At 41.0% G+C, this 14,531-nt stretch overlaps 1 protein-coding gene across 1 annotated transcript in view; it reads right to left on the bottom strand.

Moving 5' to 3' along the window:
• LOC139021688 (ankyrin repeat domain-containing protein 26-like) overlaps positions 1 to 12,490 on the bottom strand; it is an 83,168-nt gene extending 70,678 nt beyond the window's left edge. The window contains exons 1-7 of the mRNA XM_070432167.1: positions 12,477 to 12,490; positions 10,668 to 10,782; positions 10,332 to 10,505; positions 8,953 to 9,050; positions 6,826 to 6,893; positions 4,919 to 4,975; positions 907 to 963 (exon numbers count right to left, since the gene is read on the bottom strand). Of these exons, the coding sequence (XP_070288268.1) occupies positions 907 to 963; positions 4,919 to 4,975; positions 6,826 to 6,893; positions 8,953 to 9,050; positions 10,332 to 10,439 (388 nt within the window). The 5' untranslated portion in view covers positions 10,440 to 10,505; positions 10,668 to 10,782; positions 12,477 to 12,490. The remainder of the gene's footprint in view (positions 1 to 906; positions 964 to 4,918; positions 4,976 to 6,825; positions 6,894 to 8,952; positions 9,051 to 10,331; positions 10,506 to 10,667; positions 10,783 to 12,476) is intronic.
• Between the last annotated feature and the right edge of the window lie 2,041 nt (positions 12,491 to 14,531).

Below are 14,531 nucleotides of genomic sequence, written 5' to 3'. Positions count from 1 at the left end.
TTATATTCTAATTTTAAATCAGAAATTATTATGCTGATTTTATCTAAAAATTATCTTGAAACGGTAATTGGATAAAAAGAAACGTTTATCATTCCCTAATATTGCACTAGTAACTTATGTACAAATACCTGTTAAATACTCACCGAGAGTCACAAATGTAATCAGCATTGCAGGCAATTATGGATGATGCGACTGAAACTAATACCATGTTATATTACTTGCTTTTAAAATAAAATTGTAGGTGAGCGCCAAAGATTCAGTCAGGGCTATACCTGCTGTGCAGAAACATTTCATGCAGCAGGCTCAAGTCTACTATCCTTAGAAAGTCCTGCTTAAACGCATAGCCTTCAGTTGGTGTCTGAAAATCTGAATCCGATCAGGGTTCTCACATTTTCCAAACTGATAATAGAGGCTCCCTGTGCCTAAACATTTTGTACAACCTATGGTGTTCACGTTGAACACTGGCTTTCCTTTTGGAAATCTGGAATTTTGGTACATGCTATGGGGAAGATGCCTATGTGGTTAGCATGACATAAAAACCTTGGCACTGAGTCTAACCGGACTGGTAGATGACAGTTCACGTGTGTTGTCAGAATTTGACCCTGGAGTAATGAAGACCTCCTGCTAACTCCACAGGGAGAGGACTCTTGGAAGCTTGTGCCTGGTTTCCTCCACCCTTTGTCACAGGCAAACCTTTTCTCTTTGCTGGTTTTACTTTGGTCTTTCACTGTAATAAATCTCAGGTATGAGCACGACTATATGCTGAGTCCTATAAATCTCTCTAGTGAATAAGCAAACTTAGGTTATGGTTTAGGATCTTTAACAAAATTGCATTATGTGAAATTGTTATTATTTGATTTGAGGTGTTATATATAATTACAGTCAGAAGCTGATTGCACAGAATACCTGTCTTTGATTTTGTTTTGCTCAGTGCTTGTTTTGGAGATCCCTGTAGATCTTCAGCTATTGGAAGAAAGGCATAGAAAGGGATAAATAAAACAATGATGTCAGAAAACAATGTGAAACAAGCAACAACCCTATTTACGCAGAATAGAAAATACAGAGCTCTAATGATTGGCAACATGTTCTATAACATGGAAGTTCCGCTCAAGAAAAGGAAAACATCACACTGACAATTTTCTTCAACTAAACAGGGCTTAATTCCTTTTTAGAATAGTTATGAATCAATCAAGTAACTGTGATAACTACAGAAAAACAATAATTGTCATATTAGTATAATAGTATCCTTGTGCTTACAGAATTCTTCCCTAACTTGTTCCTAATTTATAATAAAACTAAAATCATGGTTCACCTGTTTAAGGCAGTTATTGGCAGGCCAAGTCAAAGTAAAGAAATTGTATCCAAAATGTAGGGATATCCATGGATATTCCATCAAACTCAACATGTATGGGAACTTACTGCTCTTTCCAGTTGAACTGTTGCTCTTTCTTGCTCATATGAAAAAGTCCTAGTCTTCATGTCCGACCTAAATGCCAGTGCACTACCTGGAAACTTATCAGTCACCTTAGATTTCTTTCTCCTCACCACTTTTTGCATGCAATCACCAGGAAATCATATGAACTTAGCCTCCTACTGTCTCCACTTATTTTGCCACTGTCAACTGCCCGTCAAACATGGGCTCTTAAGAAATGGCTTTCATAGGGAGGGAAATACCACCAACTATTATTGTTCCATATTAAATTAATAAGATTTTTTTAAGCAGAAAAAGTGAGAAAGACATAGACCTAGAAAAAAACTAACATTTCAAATGGAGTAAATATAGTTTCCTGACTCATTTCTGCATGGATGGGTAAAAACTTCATAATGGACTGATGCTAGTTCAAGGAGGCAAAAGCTTCCCTTGTCTCCACGTTTCTTTATGTGGTTTCCTTCTATGTACCCACTACATGAGGGGTCAGTCAGCAAAGGAGGGCCCAAGGCCAAATACAAGCTGCCATCTGGTTTTACAAATAAAGTCTCACTGGAACACAGCCATGCCTGTTCACTTACAGACTCTCTAGGACTGCCCTCACACCACAGTGGCAGACTTGAGTAGACATGTCAGACCACATGGCCTAAAATCAGGCCCTTTACAGAAAAAGCCTGCTGATCCCTCCGTCCTATCACAACCAGAGGGCCATAATCAAATCTCATCTTGTTCCTCTTCCGCTCAAAACTCCCATGAATCCCTGCAGTAAACACTGCTGGCTTCCTACGTCAGTCTTCATTCTTGCTGGACAACCACAACTGTATTTGGACATTTACTGTCCTGATACACAAAGAAGGTGGTGTCTCCCCAGCTCCAAAAAGGGAAATGATTATACTAAGCTCATCACAGTACCTAGTTTACCAATAACTGGTTTAGGAATGAGCATGTGATGTAACTCAGGCCTATAAAACTTCACTCTAAAGTGGTTCTCAACCTGTGGGTTGCGACCCCTTTGGGGTCGAACAATCCTTTCACAAGGGTGGCCTTAGACCATCGGAAAACACATATATAATTATATATTGTTTTTGTGATTAATCACTATGCTTTAATTATGTTCAATTTGTAACAATGAAAACACATCCCACATATCAGATATTTACATTATGATTCATAACAGTAGAGAAATTACAGTTATGAAGTAGCAACAAAAATAATTTTATGGTTGGGGGTCACCACAACATGAGGAACTGTATTAAAGGGTCTTGGCATTAGGAAGGTTGAGAACCACTGCTAGAGGAAGTCAACTGAAAGTCTGTCCATTTTCTCCCTATTTACAGGAAACACATAGGCCAGGCCAGTGTGGTTCAGAGGCTTGAGCATTGTCCCATGCACCAAGAGGTCGCTGGTTCTATTCCTGGTCAGGCCACATGGGTTGCAAGCTTGATACCCAGAAGGGGTGGGCAGTAGGCATCAGATCAATGTGATGGTTCTCATTGCTATTTCCATCTCTCTCTCCCTTTCCTATCCTCTCTCACTAAATATCAATAAAACCATATTTTTTTTGATGTGTAAACTAATTTGTCAAAACATTTTTAATCACATAAAGAGTTCAATTACATTTCAATCTCGGTTATTATTCTTTTTTCAAAATTTGTTTTATTGCTTAAAGTATTACAAAGAGTATTACATATGTCTCCTTTTTCCCCCCCCTTGACTTTCCCCAGCCTCCCCTACCCCGCAGTGTCTTGTGTCCATTGGTTATGCTTATACGCACGCATACAAGTCCTTCGGTTGATCTCTTACCCCCTCCCTCTCCAACCCTCCCAGGTCTTCCTGCTGTAGTTTGACAGTCTGTTTGTTGTTTTATTTTTTTAAGTTAAAGAAAGCACATATCTCAACATCACTAACCAGGGATATGCAGATGAAAGCCTTAATGAAGTACCAGCTCACTCCTCTCAAAATGGCTGTCATCAAAATATGAATAACTAACAAGTTTTGGCGAGAATATGGAGAAAAGAGAAAGCCTCATGCACTGTTCAAGTGATTGTAAATTGGTACAGTCACTGTGGAAAGCAGCATGGACACTCCTCAAAAAATTGGAAATAGAACTGCCATTCCACTTCGGGATATGTATCCAACAGAAACATGAACACGAATTTGAAAAGATATTCACACCCATATTCACTGCAGCAGGATTTACAATAGCCAGGATATGGAAGCAGCATAGATGTTTTTCCATAGATAAATGAATAAAGAAGGTGCAGTATATATATATTATATGTATATAAGATTATATATGTGTGTATATACATGTATCCTCAGACATAAAAAAGAATGAAATCTTTCCATTTAGGACAACATGCATCGACCAAAAGGATGTTATGCTAAGTGAAATAAGATAAAGAAAGACAAGTACTGTTTGATCTCACTTACCTGTGCAATCTAAAACAACAAAACAAACAAAACAGAAACACACCCTGTAGCTACAGAGGACAAACTGATGGTTGCCAGAGGATAGTTGAGGAGAGGGATGAAATAAAGAATATGAATAAGAAGTAAAAACTTCCAGTTATAAAATATGTAATCCACTGGGATCTAGTCCACAGCACAGAGAATGTGTTAATTATTGAAATAACTTTGCTCGGTGACAGATGGTTACTAGACTTTTCACTGTGAACCCAGCATAAGATATGTGAACGTCAAACCACTATGTCATACACCTGAAAGTAATATATTGTGTACCAAGTAGATTTTTAAAAAAATTAAAAATGAACAAAGCAGTGCTTTGGCCTTCACATATTGCCATGTGAGAATAGGATGCTTTGGAGCCATAGCCAATTACTGACCAGGAAAGCAGACATAAACACTGACAACCTCACAGCTGAATAAGGGACAACACCTGGGATCCTTATGTCATCACTGAGCCACCAAAACAATCCTGGTTCCTATTGTTTCAGCCTCTTAATTAGGCCACCTATTATCTGAAGCTAACAGCATTCTATCTGATAAGTTCCCAAGATCTACAAGATAAGATCTAGTCCTTTCTGTAGTACTAAGGACTTTCATAAGCCTGCCTTAGCTAAGCACTCACCTCATTCCCAACCATTCCCGTAGTGCACATTTTCACATTGAAACGGTACTGCTCATGAATCCCATAAACTTCACGTGTGCATCTTAGCTCTTACCCTGCTGTTCCTGCTGCCTAACGTGTAATTGCAATACCTGTTCCCCCTGCCAAACATAACCTTTCTGCCCCTTTACCTGGCAAACTTCTCCTCCATCTGCATGCTTACTTTAAATCCCACCCAGATTTTAATTTTTTTAATTTTTATAGTGTGTGTGTGTGAATTTTAGAGGACATTTATTAAAGTTGGGGATAGTGAAACAAGAAAGGGATGGAGAAATTAGCCTAGGCTCACTAAGTAGTCAGACAAAAGAGGGTCTTGGGGACAGGTTTATAGGGTTTGCCCGGGATAAATTGCCACTGACCATTGTTGCTCTGGTTGTAAGCCTCCTGGGGTCCCTCAGAGTTTGGGAGATACATCCCTGTGGGAAAAGAAACGGAGAAAGACTTGGGCGTGCAAGCACACCTTTATTTTTATTTGATTTTTAACTACTTAAAAACATTGATTAGAGAGAGAAAAGGAGAGAACTTCAACTTATTGTTCCACTTATTTATGCATTCATTGGTTGGTTCTGGTATGTAGCATGACCAGGGATGAAACCCACAACTTTGGCATATTGGTAACAATGCTTTAAGGACTGACCTACAGGGCCAAGGCCTAACCCACATTTTTAAAACTCTAATTCTCATCATGGACTTAAAGTGGCTGGCACATACTTCACATCAATAAAATAAATGATAATTATAAAGTCCTAGTGCATTCTACCACCTGGTAAGCACTGAATAAAGTATAGTAAGTAATAGGAATGACAATGACATTAACAAATTCTTAGAGGGCAGGGACTGTGTTTTTAAAATATTTCAATTCTGCAACATAAGAATGTCATTCAGTACCTAAAAGGCACCTGAGAGTTAAATAGTAGACCAGTAAGTAAATTAATAATTAGATTTTGGGAAAAAATTGAAAATTCTGCTGAAAAAAAAACACACAAAAAACAGAAATAAACCAGGGACAGCGCTCTCATATTATGAGAAACTTCAGGGTCAAAACACCATTTCATCCTTGTATTTCCTAAAAGTTGCAAAACCGGCCTACACAAGTCCTCTGATAAAGGTCTACCGAGTCCAAGGTGTCCTCATACATTTCCGATTGCACAATGAACTAGGAGCCACATCTGGGTAGCACTATGGCATTTTTGTCATTGTGAAACACTTTTGTACTTTTATTGTAATTTGTAGGAGTCCTGAATTGGGTTATTTGAATACTTATTATGATTACCTTCTGATCAATGGTAACAGAGTATCTTGTTCTAAGAAATGACAATGTCCTGACAATTATCCAACAAACAGAAGGAAACATCTTGTTCTACTGAATCATCATATCTCATTCTGTCTTGACATTTGAGGAATAAAGGTGATAACAGTGAGATCTTGTTGGCATTATATATGAAATACTCCATGATTCTCAACAGGTTTGGCCTTTCTGACTTCTGTGCTGTCGGTAGGTATCTTTGAAAAATAACCTCATTGGGCCCTGACAGCACAGCTCAGTGGTTGATCATTGACCTATGAAACTGGAGATCAAAGTTTGATTCACAGTCAGGGCACAGGCTCCCTTTGCAGGCTCGATCCCCAGTGTGGGGTGTGCAGGAGGCAGCTGATCAATGATTCTCTCTCATCATTGATGATCCTATGCCTCTTCCTTGTCCTTCCTCTCTGAAATCAAGAAAAACAATCTCATTGAGCGTTGTAGTTCAACTAAGTTCTGTAGTTCTTATTTTTTGCCATTTGTTTGTGGTACCAGGAAAATATTGTTGAGTTCCCAGTTTTAGTGACTTTTTTAGTCAGACAAATCACTATGAAAAAACAGGTTTTCATTTACTAAATGTAATCTACTGGCTGTAAAAACTAAACAAAAGATTCATTTTTAAAACAAGTCCAATTAGTTACAAAATGAATATAGAGGAAACATACAACAACGTAACTTAAAGTCATTTTTCTTTTTTACATAAAGATATCATATAGGATTTTAGGGTTAAGGACTAAATAAATGAACCTCTTTTCACTGTTGCCCCAGGTATTAAAATTACCTATAATTAACTGTTTTAAAAATACCGAATACTATTCTATTAAGAAAGAGATTAAGAAAAACTATACATGCAACTTACACATTATTTGTGGGTTTTCTTTTATTGCTCTTTCATTAGCAAAACTTACTCTTAATTCATCCATGGTAGGACAACCAAGAGTAATTCACTATCAGAAGTCTTACCAAGATTGCTACCGTCAGAAGATCTTATAGGTCTTTCTTCTTTATATTTCGAAGGTAGTTGTTGTTCACTATCAATTAAAAAAAAGGTTATAAATAATATTACTATGTCAATACACACATAAAAATATTTCCCTAATATTGTAAATTCTTAGAATATTTCAGATAACATCAGAGTCAATATTAAAACTTTAATTCTACTATACACTTCAAACTTGTAAGTTCTACAAACTTCTTATGAAGCATGTAATTTTTTTTTTAAAAGCACGAAACAGTCAGGATTTGAGGGTAACATAGTTTGGTGAATTAACTAGAGTTAACTTGACATAATGGCAAGTCTCTTGAACTCAGACATCCCTGTTCTATAACCAACAGCTATTTTTTCTCAAACAAGTCACTTTTCTATGGCTCAAGGTCCTCCTCTACAAAATAATAGTTTTACTACCTTACTTTTGAAGGTTTTTTGGAGAATTAAATGACATAATACAGCAAAAAGAGATGCTTGGAGAAACAGCAAGGCAAAGGAAAACTCTCATCATGAGCTTTATTTTTTGAAACTAATTTAGAATCCAAATGAAATCCCAATGTGGGTTTTTCATAGTTTCTAACATTCAAATGTTGCAGTTCTCAGAAAATATTAACTAGAGGCCCGGTGTACAAAATTCGTGCACTCGAGGCAGGGAAGTCCCTCAGCTTGGCCTGTGCCCTCTCACAGTCCAGGAGCCCTCGGGGGATGTCCAACTGCCGGCTTAGGCCTGCCCTCAAGCCGGCAGTCAGACATCCTTAGTGCTGCAGCGGTGGTGGTAAAGGCTCCCGCCACTGCCTCTGTGCTTGGTAGTCATGAGGCCATCTCAGGGCTTCTGGCTGAGTGACACTCCTCCTGTGGGAGTGCAATGACTACCAGGGGGAAGCTCCTGTGTTAAGTTTCTGCCCACTGGTGGTCAGTGTGCGTCATAGCAATTGGTCATTCTGCCATTTGGTTGACTTGCCTATTAGCATTTTATTATATAGGATGGAACTACTTGATAGTCAATGTGCCCCACTGAGGGGTCCTGGATTGAGGGAGGGTGCAGGCCAGGCAGAGGGACCCCACTGGTGCACAATTGGAGCTGGGGAGGGAAGCAGGAGGTTGGCCAGCCAGGGAGGGACCACAGAAGAGCTCCAGGGCATGTCTGGCCCATCTCGCTCAGTCCCAATTGGCTGGACCCCAGCAGCAAGCTAACCTACCAGTTGGAGCATCTGCCCTCTGGTGATCAGTGCACATCACAGTGAACAGTTGAGCAGCCTTAGCATATCATTAACACATTATGCTTTTATTGGTTGAATGGATGACCAGACAACCAGACACTTAGCATATTAGGTTTTTATTATATAGGATTTTGGTTATTACCTATTCTTTCTTTGGGGTTTATAATTCAGGGTTTTTTAGCTACTATATAACTTGCAACTAAATGTATGTATAAACACATTACCTCATGAAGTCCGATAACACAATGCTCCCTTATTTTTGTTGTGAATCATGTCGACCACAGAAAACTAATAGAAGTCAGGATGTGGCCTGGACCACTACTATCCCTTCCCTATCTACTCACACTGTGAACCAGCAGATCTTTATGAGAATGATGCTTAATATCCCTGTCCACACCCAACTGGGTTGGATGACAGAATCCTACCTGTCACTAATGGATACTGATGAGTCATTATGGGGCCTTAACAATTGTAAGGACCAATAACCTACTCTTGAATCAGAGATTTCTAACTGGCTTCCATGTGAGGCATAATTTAAAATATTTTGAAACCTGAGGTAAATTAAACTCACTAGGGAATGTTTCATTCTTATGGCAAAGAGATCCTTTGAGGGGCCAACCTCAGTTATGGAGTCTCAGGCAGGCTGCTGCCTACTTCTCTGGGAAAGGCGACATGGGACCTTCCATTACCTGAACAAAGATGTTCTAGTGTCCTTGGGGGGCAGGTCTGGTAACAAAGGAGAAAGTCTGGTCTTTTCCTGCAGCTTTATTTCAGTCTCTCTGACAGCTTAGAATAGTTCCAACTCAGCCCTTCATTGTTTCACTGGCCCCAGCTTTAATAAATGTACCCTCCAAATATAAAACAAGGAATGAGCAATTGTACCTTTCCATGTGATTGGTTTTTGAAGCTCTAGTTACTAAAATCTCCACCATTTTCTCTTTGTTTTCATATTTAGCAAGTGAAAGTGGTGTGAAGTCATCCTGTATAAACAGAAAAACAGTTTATAATTTATTAAATTATATAAATATAAACTGAACATTAAAACTTATAAAAGATCCTCTGAACTTACACATATAATATAGAAAGTAAATAAAAAGTAGCCCCTTTTGCCCTGGCTGGTGTTCTCACTGGTTAGAGCATTGGTCTGCCCATGGAAGGGTCCAGGTTTGATTCCCATTCAAAAGATTGTACCTGGGTTGCAGATTTGGTCCCCAGCCCTGGTCTGGGCCTATGCAAGAGGTACCCACACATTAATGTTTCTCTCTCTCACCCCTCATCCTTCCCTCCCTTCCACTTTCTCTAAAATCAATGGAGGATTGGAAATACTCTGGTGAGGAGGAAAAATAAATAAAAGGATCCCCTATCTTCTCACCCCTGTGCAGTCACTGCTGTTCTTCCCTTTAAAATGCCCTGCACTTCCTCTTCAACAGATTAACTGCAGCATCCTTCTCCAAATCTCACTTCCAACATTTACAGTACGGGTTCCCAGAATCTGTGTTCCTATCGTGGTATCCTGTTGTTATTTTGTTGCCTGTGGACTGGGGCTTCCTCTTCCCTCTTGCACTCACCCAGCTCCCCTTGCTGGGGACTAGGCCTCCTCCTCCCACCCATCCCCAGCAGCACCATTTCCTAAGCCCTTGCCAGCACAGCAGCCAGGCCCCAGCATCACTTCACTCCCCCAGGCCTTCAGCCTTAGTGGGCTCTGAGCCCATCTCCCACTCCAAGGCACTAACAGGAAGTTCTTCCTTCTGGAGTGGAAGGGTAGCTGGGAGGCAGAGCTTTGCCCCTTCCATGGACACTACATTTCTCCAGCCCTCCCTGATTGGGCTTTGGAGTGTCTCCATGGTGATAGGGCCTGATCTCTTGTATTCAGTGTATGTATGTGAGAAAGAAAATCTTTGTGTGAAAGGAAGGAAGGAAGGAAGGAAGGAAGGAAGGAAGGAAGGAAGGAAGGAAGGAAGGAAGGAAGGAAGGAAGGAGAAAGAAAGTCCTTGTGCCTGGCTGGTGTGGCTCAGTGGTTGAGTGCTGACCCTAGAACCAGGAGGTCAGGGCACATGTCCAGTTTGTGGGCTGAATCCCCAGATGGGATGGGCAAGAGGCTGCCAATGGATAATTCTTCCACATCATTGATGTTTCTATCTCTCTCCCTCTCCTTTCCTTTCTCTTTAAAATTAATAGAACATATAATTTTTAAAAGGCTTGAAACTAAAGGAAAAACATGTATTTCAAGTATTTTGTAAATAAAGTTACTTGGTCTATACCTTATTTCTTGCTTCCATATTTGCCATACAGGAAAGTAGCTTTTCCACTATAGCTGTATTGTTGCCAAGGACAGCATAGTGAAGAGGAGTGTTGCCATGGATGTCCATTACATTTGGATTGGCACCATGGTCTAGAAGAATGGTTGCACATTCCTCTTGGTCATATTGTATAGCCTGTCAGTATTATGCCAAGAAATAGATTAAAAGTTCTAGGAATTCAAAGTAAACATTCCACAAGTTTCACCAATGGCTTCTAGTTAAATGAGACAAACTCATTTTTATTCTAAGTAATTAAATTAAACCCCCCTCATGTTGACATAGTTGGCTAATACATACGTGAATGAGAGCTGTTTTGTTGTCAATGTCACAGAGGTTCAATAGGCAATGTCTGCGTGTTAGCAGTCTCACCACTCTCGGATGGCCCTTGCCACAGGCCACATGCAAAGCAGTCCTATGAAAGTGAGAGGACTGCTTAGAGAATTAGAGGACACCAGATGAAAGCATATAATATCCACATAATTGTAAACATTTCTCTCTATGCCTTCAAAGCAAATATTTAATTTTCTTCTGGAGACAGTACAATTTTTATTAGTTTTTGTTACTCACCACATTAGTGAAGGAAAAGCCTATTTGAATACGGAGAGGATGACCTGGGAATTCAGCTCAACTTGGTTCTGATCCTGTTTTAATTGTCACTTATTAGCTGTCACTTGGCCTTTCTGGGCCTCAATTTCCTCATCAACAAAATGGGGATAAAAATAATAGGAATCTCACAGGACACCGCTGTTTGTTTTAATGAGAATCTATGCAAAGTGTTTACTACATTAACTTGCACATAAAAAACAGCTTAATAATTGTGATATTAGTATCATTATTACTATTACCGCCACTTTACAAAGACAACATGTCAATTAGCAAACTGATATCATTATACCTACTTTGCATATGTGTTTTAAAGATTAGAAAGAACACAGAATTTCAATTATTCTAAAATGCTTATATTCTCTCACTTTAACATCTCTGACATTGGAATCCAATTTTAAATTCAGAATGTCTTACAGAAGGCCAAGAGACATATGTAAAGATGCTCTAAGTCACTAATCACCCGAGAGAAGCAAATTAAAATGACAACCAGGTACCATCTCACACCTGTCAGAATGACTATCATCAACAAATCAATAAACAACAAGTGCTGGTGAGGATGTGGAGAAAAAGGAATCCTTGTACACTGCTGTGGTGGGAGTGCAGACTGGTGCAGCCACTGTGGAAAACAGTATGGAGTTTCCTCAAAAAATTAAAAATGGAACTTCCATTTGACCCAGCAATCCCACTTCTAGGAAAATATCACCAGAAATAAGAAACACCAATCAGAAAGAATATACGCACCCCTATGTTCATAGCAGCACAATTTATAATAGCTAAAATTTGGAAACAGCCTAAGTGCCCAGCAGCAGATGAATGGATTAAAAACCAGTGGTATACCTACACAATGGAATATTATCATCTATACTAATAAAAGGGTAATATGTTAACTAGACCAGATAGACCAGACATCTTTTGATGTCCTTCCAGATGTCTTCCAGACAAAGCCATGGCGGTGGGGGCTGAGGCAGAGGTGGTTAGGGGTGATCAGGCAAGCAGAGGAGAGTAGTTAGGGATGATCAGGCTGTCAGAGGAGAGAAGTAAGGGGTGATCAGGCCTGCAGGGGAGAGCAGTGAAGGGCCATCAGATAGGCAGGCAGAGGTGGTTAGGGGCAATCAGGCAGGCAGGCAGGTGAGCGGTTAGTAGCCAGGGGTCCCGCATTGTGAGAAGGATGTCCTACTGATGGTTTAGGCTTGATCCGTGCCAGTTTAGGCCTGATCCCACAAGCCTAAACCGGCAGTCGGACATCCCCAGAGGGGTCTCAGATTGGAGAGGGTACAGGTGGGGCTGAGGGAACCCCTCATGCACGAATTTCATGCCTCTAGTCCTATATATAATAAAGAGATAATACGCAAATTGACCCTCACTCCATCAGGCCATCACAAGATGGCTATGCCCACAGCAAAGGCAGGGTTCCCATAACAAGCCGTAATGAGCGATCAGCAGGGACCTGGGGCTGCATGGTGCTGAGTCGGGGTGGGGACCTGAGGCTGCGCCACCCACCTGGTGGAGGTAGATGGGTGATCTCAGGCCATGCCCCCTGCCCTGGTGCCAGGCCAAGGGACCTGAAGCTGCGCCCCCCTCCTCCCCACCCGGCGAGGATTGATGGTGGTGGGGCTGGCTGGGGCTGGATCTTGCCCAATGGGGCTAGGTTCTGCTGGGTCTGGGTCTCGTTCGATTTCGAGGTGCAGCGGGTGGCTGGGAACTTGACTCTGGGTCCCGTGGTGTTCTCCAGACTCTGAGAGGAGGAAGATTTTCATATACACTTTACTAATTTTCTTTCAGCTCTGATACTTCTTTTATAGAGAAAGGGCAAATAGCAATATTAAAATATTTCCTCTAATTAATTCCCTTTTAATGTGCACGAATTTCATGCCCTGGGCCATTATTCTATATTATAAAAAGGCCAGTGGACATAATGCCTTCATGCCGTAATGACCAAATGACCAGTCACCAGGAGGTGCATGGAGCATCTCTCAGTCCCTCCCCCACAACCCACAAGCTCTGATCACAGCAAAGCTGGTGGCCAGCAGATGGCGGGGTGGTGGGCGGGTGGTTGTGGAAAGGTGGGCGCAGTGAGGCGGGCACAGTGAGGTTCACACATGTGTGGGGGGTGTCGATTAGTGGAGCGCAAATGAGTGGGCAGGCACACTCAATTTTGTGCGCTGGCCTCTAGTATAAACATAAAAGCCTATGCAAGTGCTCGATCAGTAAATATGATGTGAACTGACCACCAGGGGGCAGAGACTGAACACAGAAGCTGCCCATGGTTGTCAGTGTGCTCCCACAGAGGGAGTGTGGCTCAGCTGATGGACAGGCGCCAGATACAGGGCTTATGGCTGGCCGCCACAGCCCGGAGACTGCAGCAGAGCAGCAGGAACAGCGGTGGGGGCAAGTGCAGTGGGCTGGGATGAGCCAAAGTGGCAGGCAGGAGTGGCAGGTGGTGTTGGACTGCCTGTTTTGGCCGATCCCCACAGGCCATGGTTCTCCTATATTTTCTGTTTTATTACTTTTTTAAAGAAAAAGACCCAGTTAGAGAAAGAAAAACATCACATGATCTCACTTATATGTGTAATCTAATGAAGAAAACATACTGATGAACAAAATATATCCAGAGCTTTGGATGCATGGAATAGATCAACAGATATCAGGGTGGTAGTGGGAGGACAGGAAAAGATCAACCAAAGAACGTATATGCATAACCCATGGACACAGACAATAATATGGGAAAGTTGCCTGGTGGGGTGGGGTTTGGGTGGAGGGAGGACAAAAAAGGAAAAAAATGGGAGAAGTCTGTAATACTGTCAACAATAAAACAAAAAGAACATGTTTAAATGTTTTTTAAAAATTAGTTTTAATTGATTTGAGAGAGAGAGGGAAGGAGAGGGAGAGAGTGAGCAAAACACCGAGGTGAAGGAGAAGCATCAATTGGTTGCCTCCCATAGGCACCCACCCAAGCAGTGATCAAACCAGAAACCTGGATAGGAGTCTTGACTTGAGAAGAACCTGAGACCTTTCAGTGTACAGGAGGGGTACCAGCCGATGCTCCCACCAACTGAGCCATACTAGTCAGGGCACTATTTTGAATGTTTCATTTTTATAACCACACAACTAAAAATATTTATCTATAATCATTTACATATTATATGTAATAAAGCTATATGAAGTAAAACACATATGATGTGCTTACAGGCATAGGTGAAAAACAACTCAAATGCCCATCAGTAGATAAGTAGATGAAAAAGATGTAGTACATTTACACCATGGAATACTACGCTGCTGTAAAAAAGGAGCTCTTATACCCTTTGCCACAGCATGGATGGATCTGGAGGTTATTATGGTAAATGAAATAAGCCAGTCAGAGAAAGACAAATACCATATGATCTCACTTGCATGTGGAATCTAACAAACAAAATAAAATGACAAACAAAATTGGAGAAGAGGCATGGATACATGGGCCAGACTGACAGATCTCAGAGGGAAGGGGTGGGGGAACTGGAAGAGATTAGCCAGAGAACATATGTGCATATGTGCACAGCCCATGGACAAAGACAGCAA

Source organism: Myotis yumanensis, unplaced genomic scaffold, assembly GCF_028538775.1.
Source record: "Myotis yumanensis isolate MYYU_CA2020_CCGP unplaced genomic scaffold, mMyoYum1.0.hap1 SCAF_1, whole genome shotgun sequence".
NCBI lineage: Eukaryota > Metazoa > Chordata > Mammalia > Chiroptera > Vespertilionidae > Myotis > Myotis yumanensis.
This window is presented reverse-complemented; position numbering and strand designations above follow the sequence as displayed.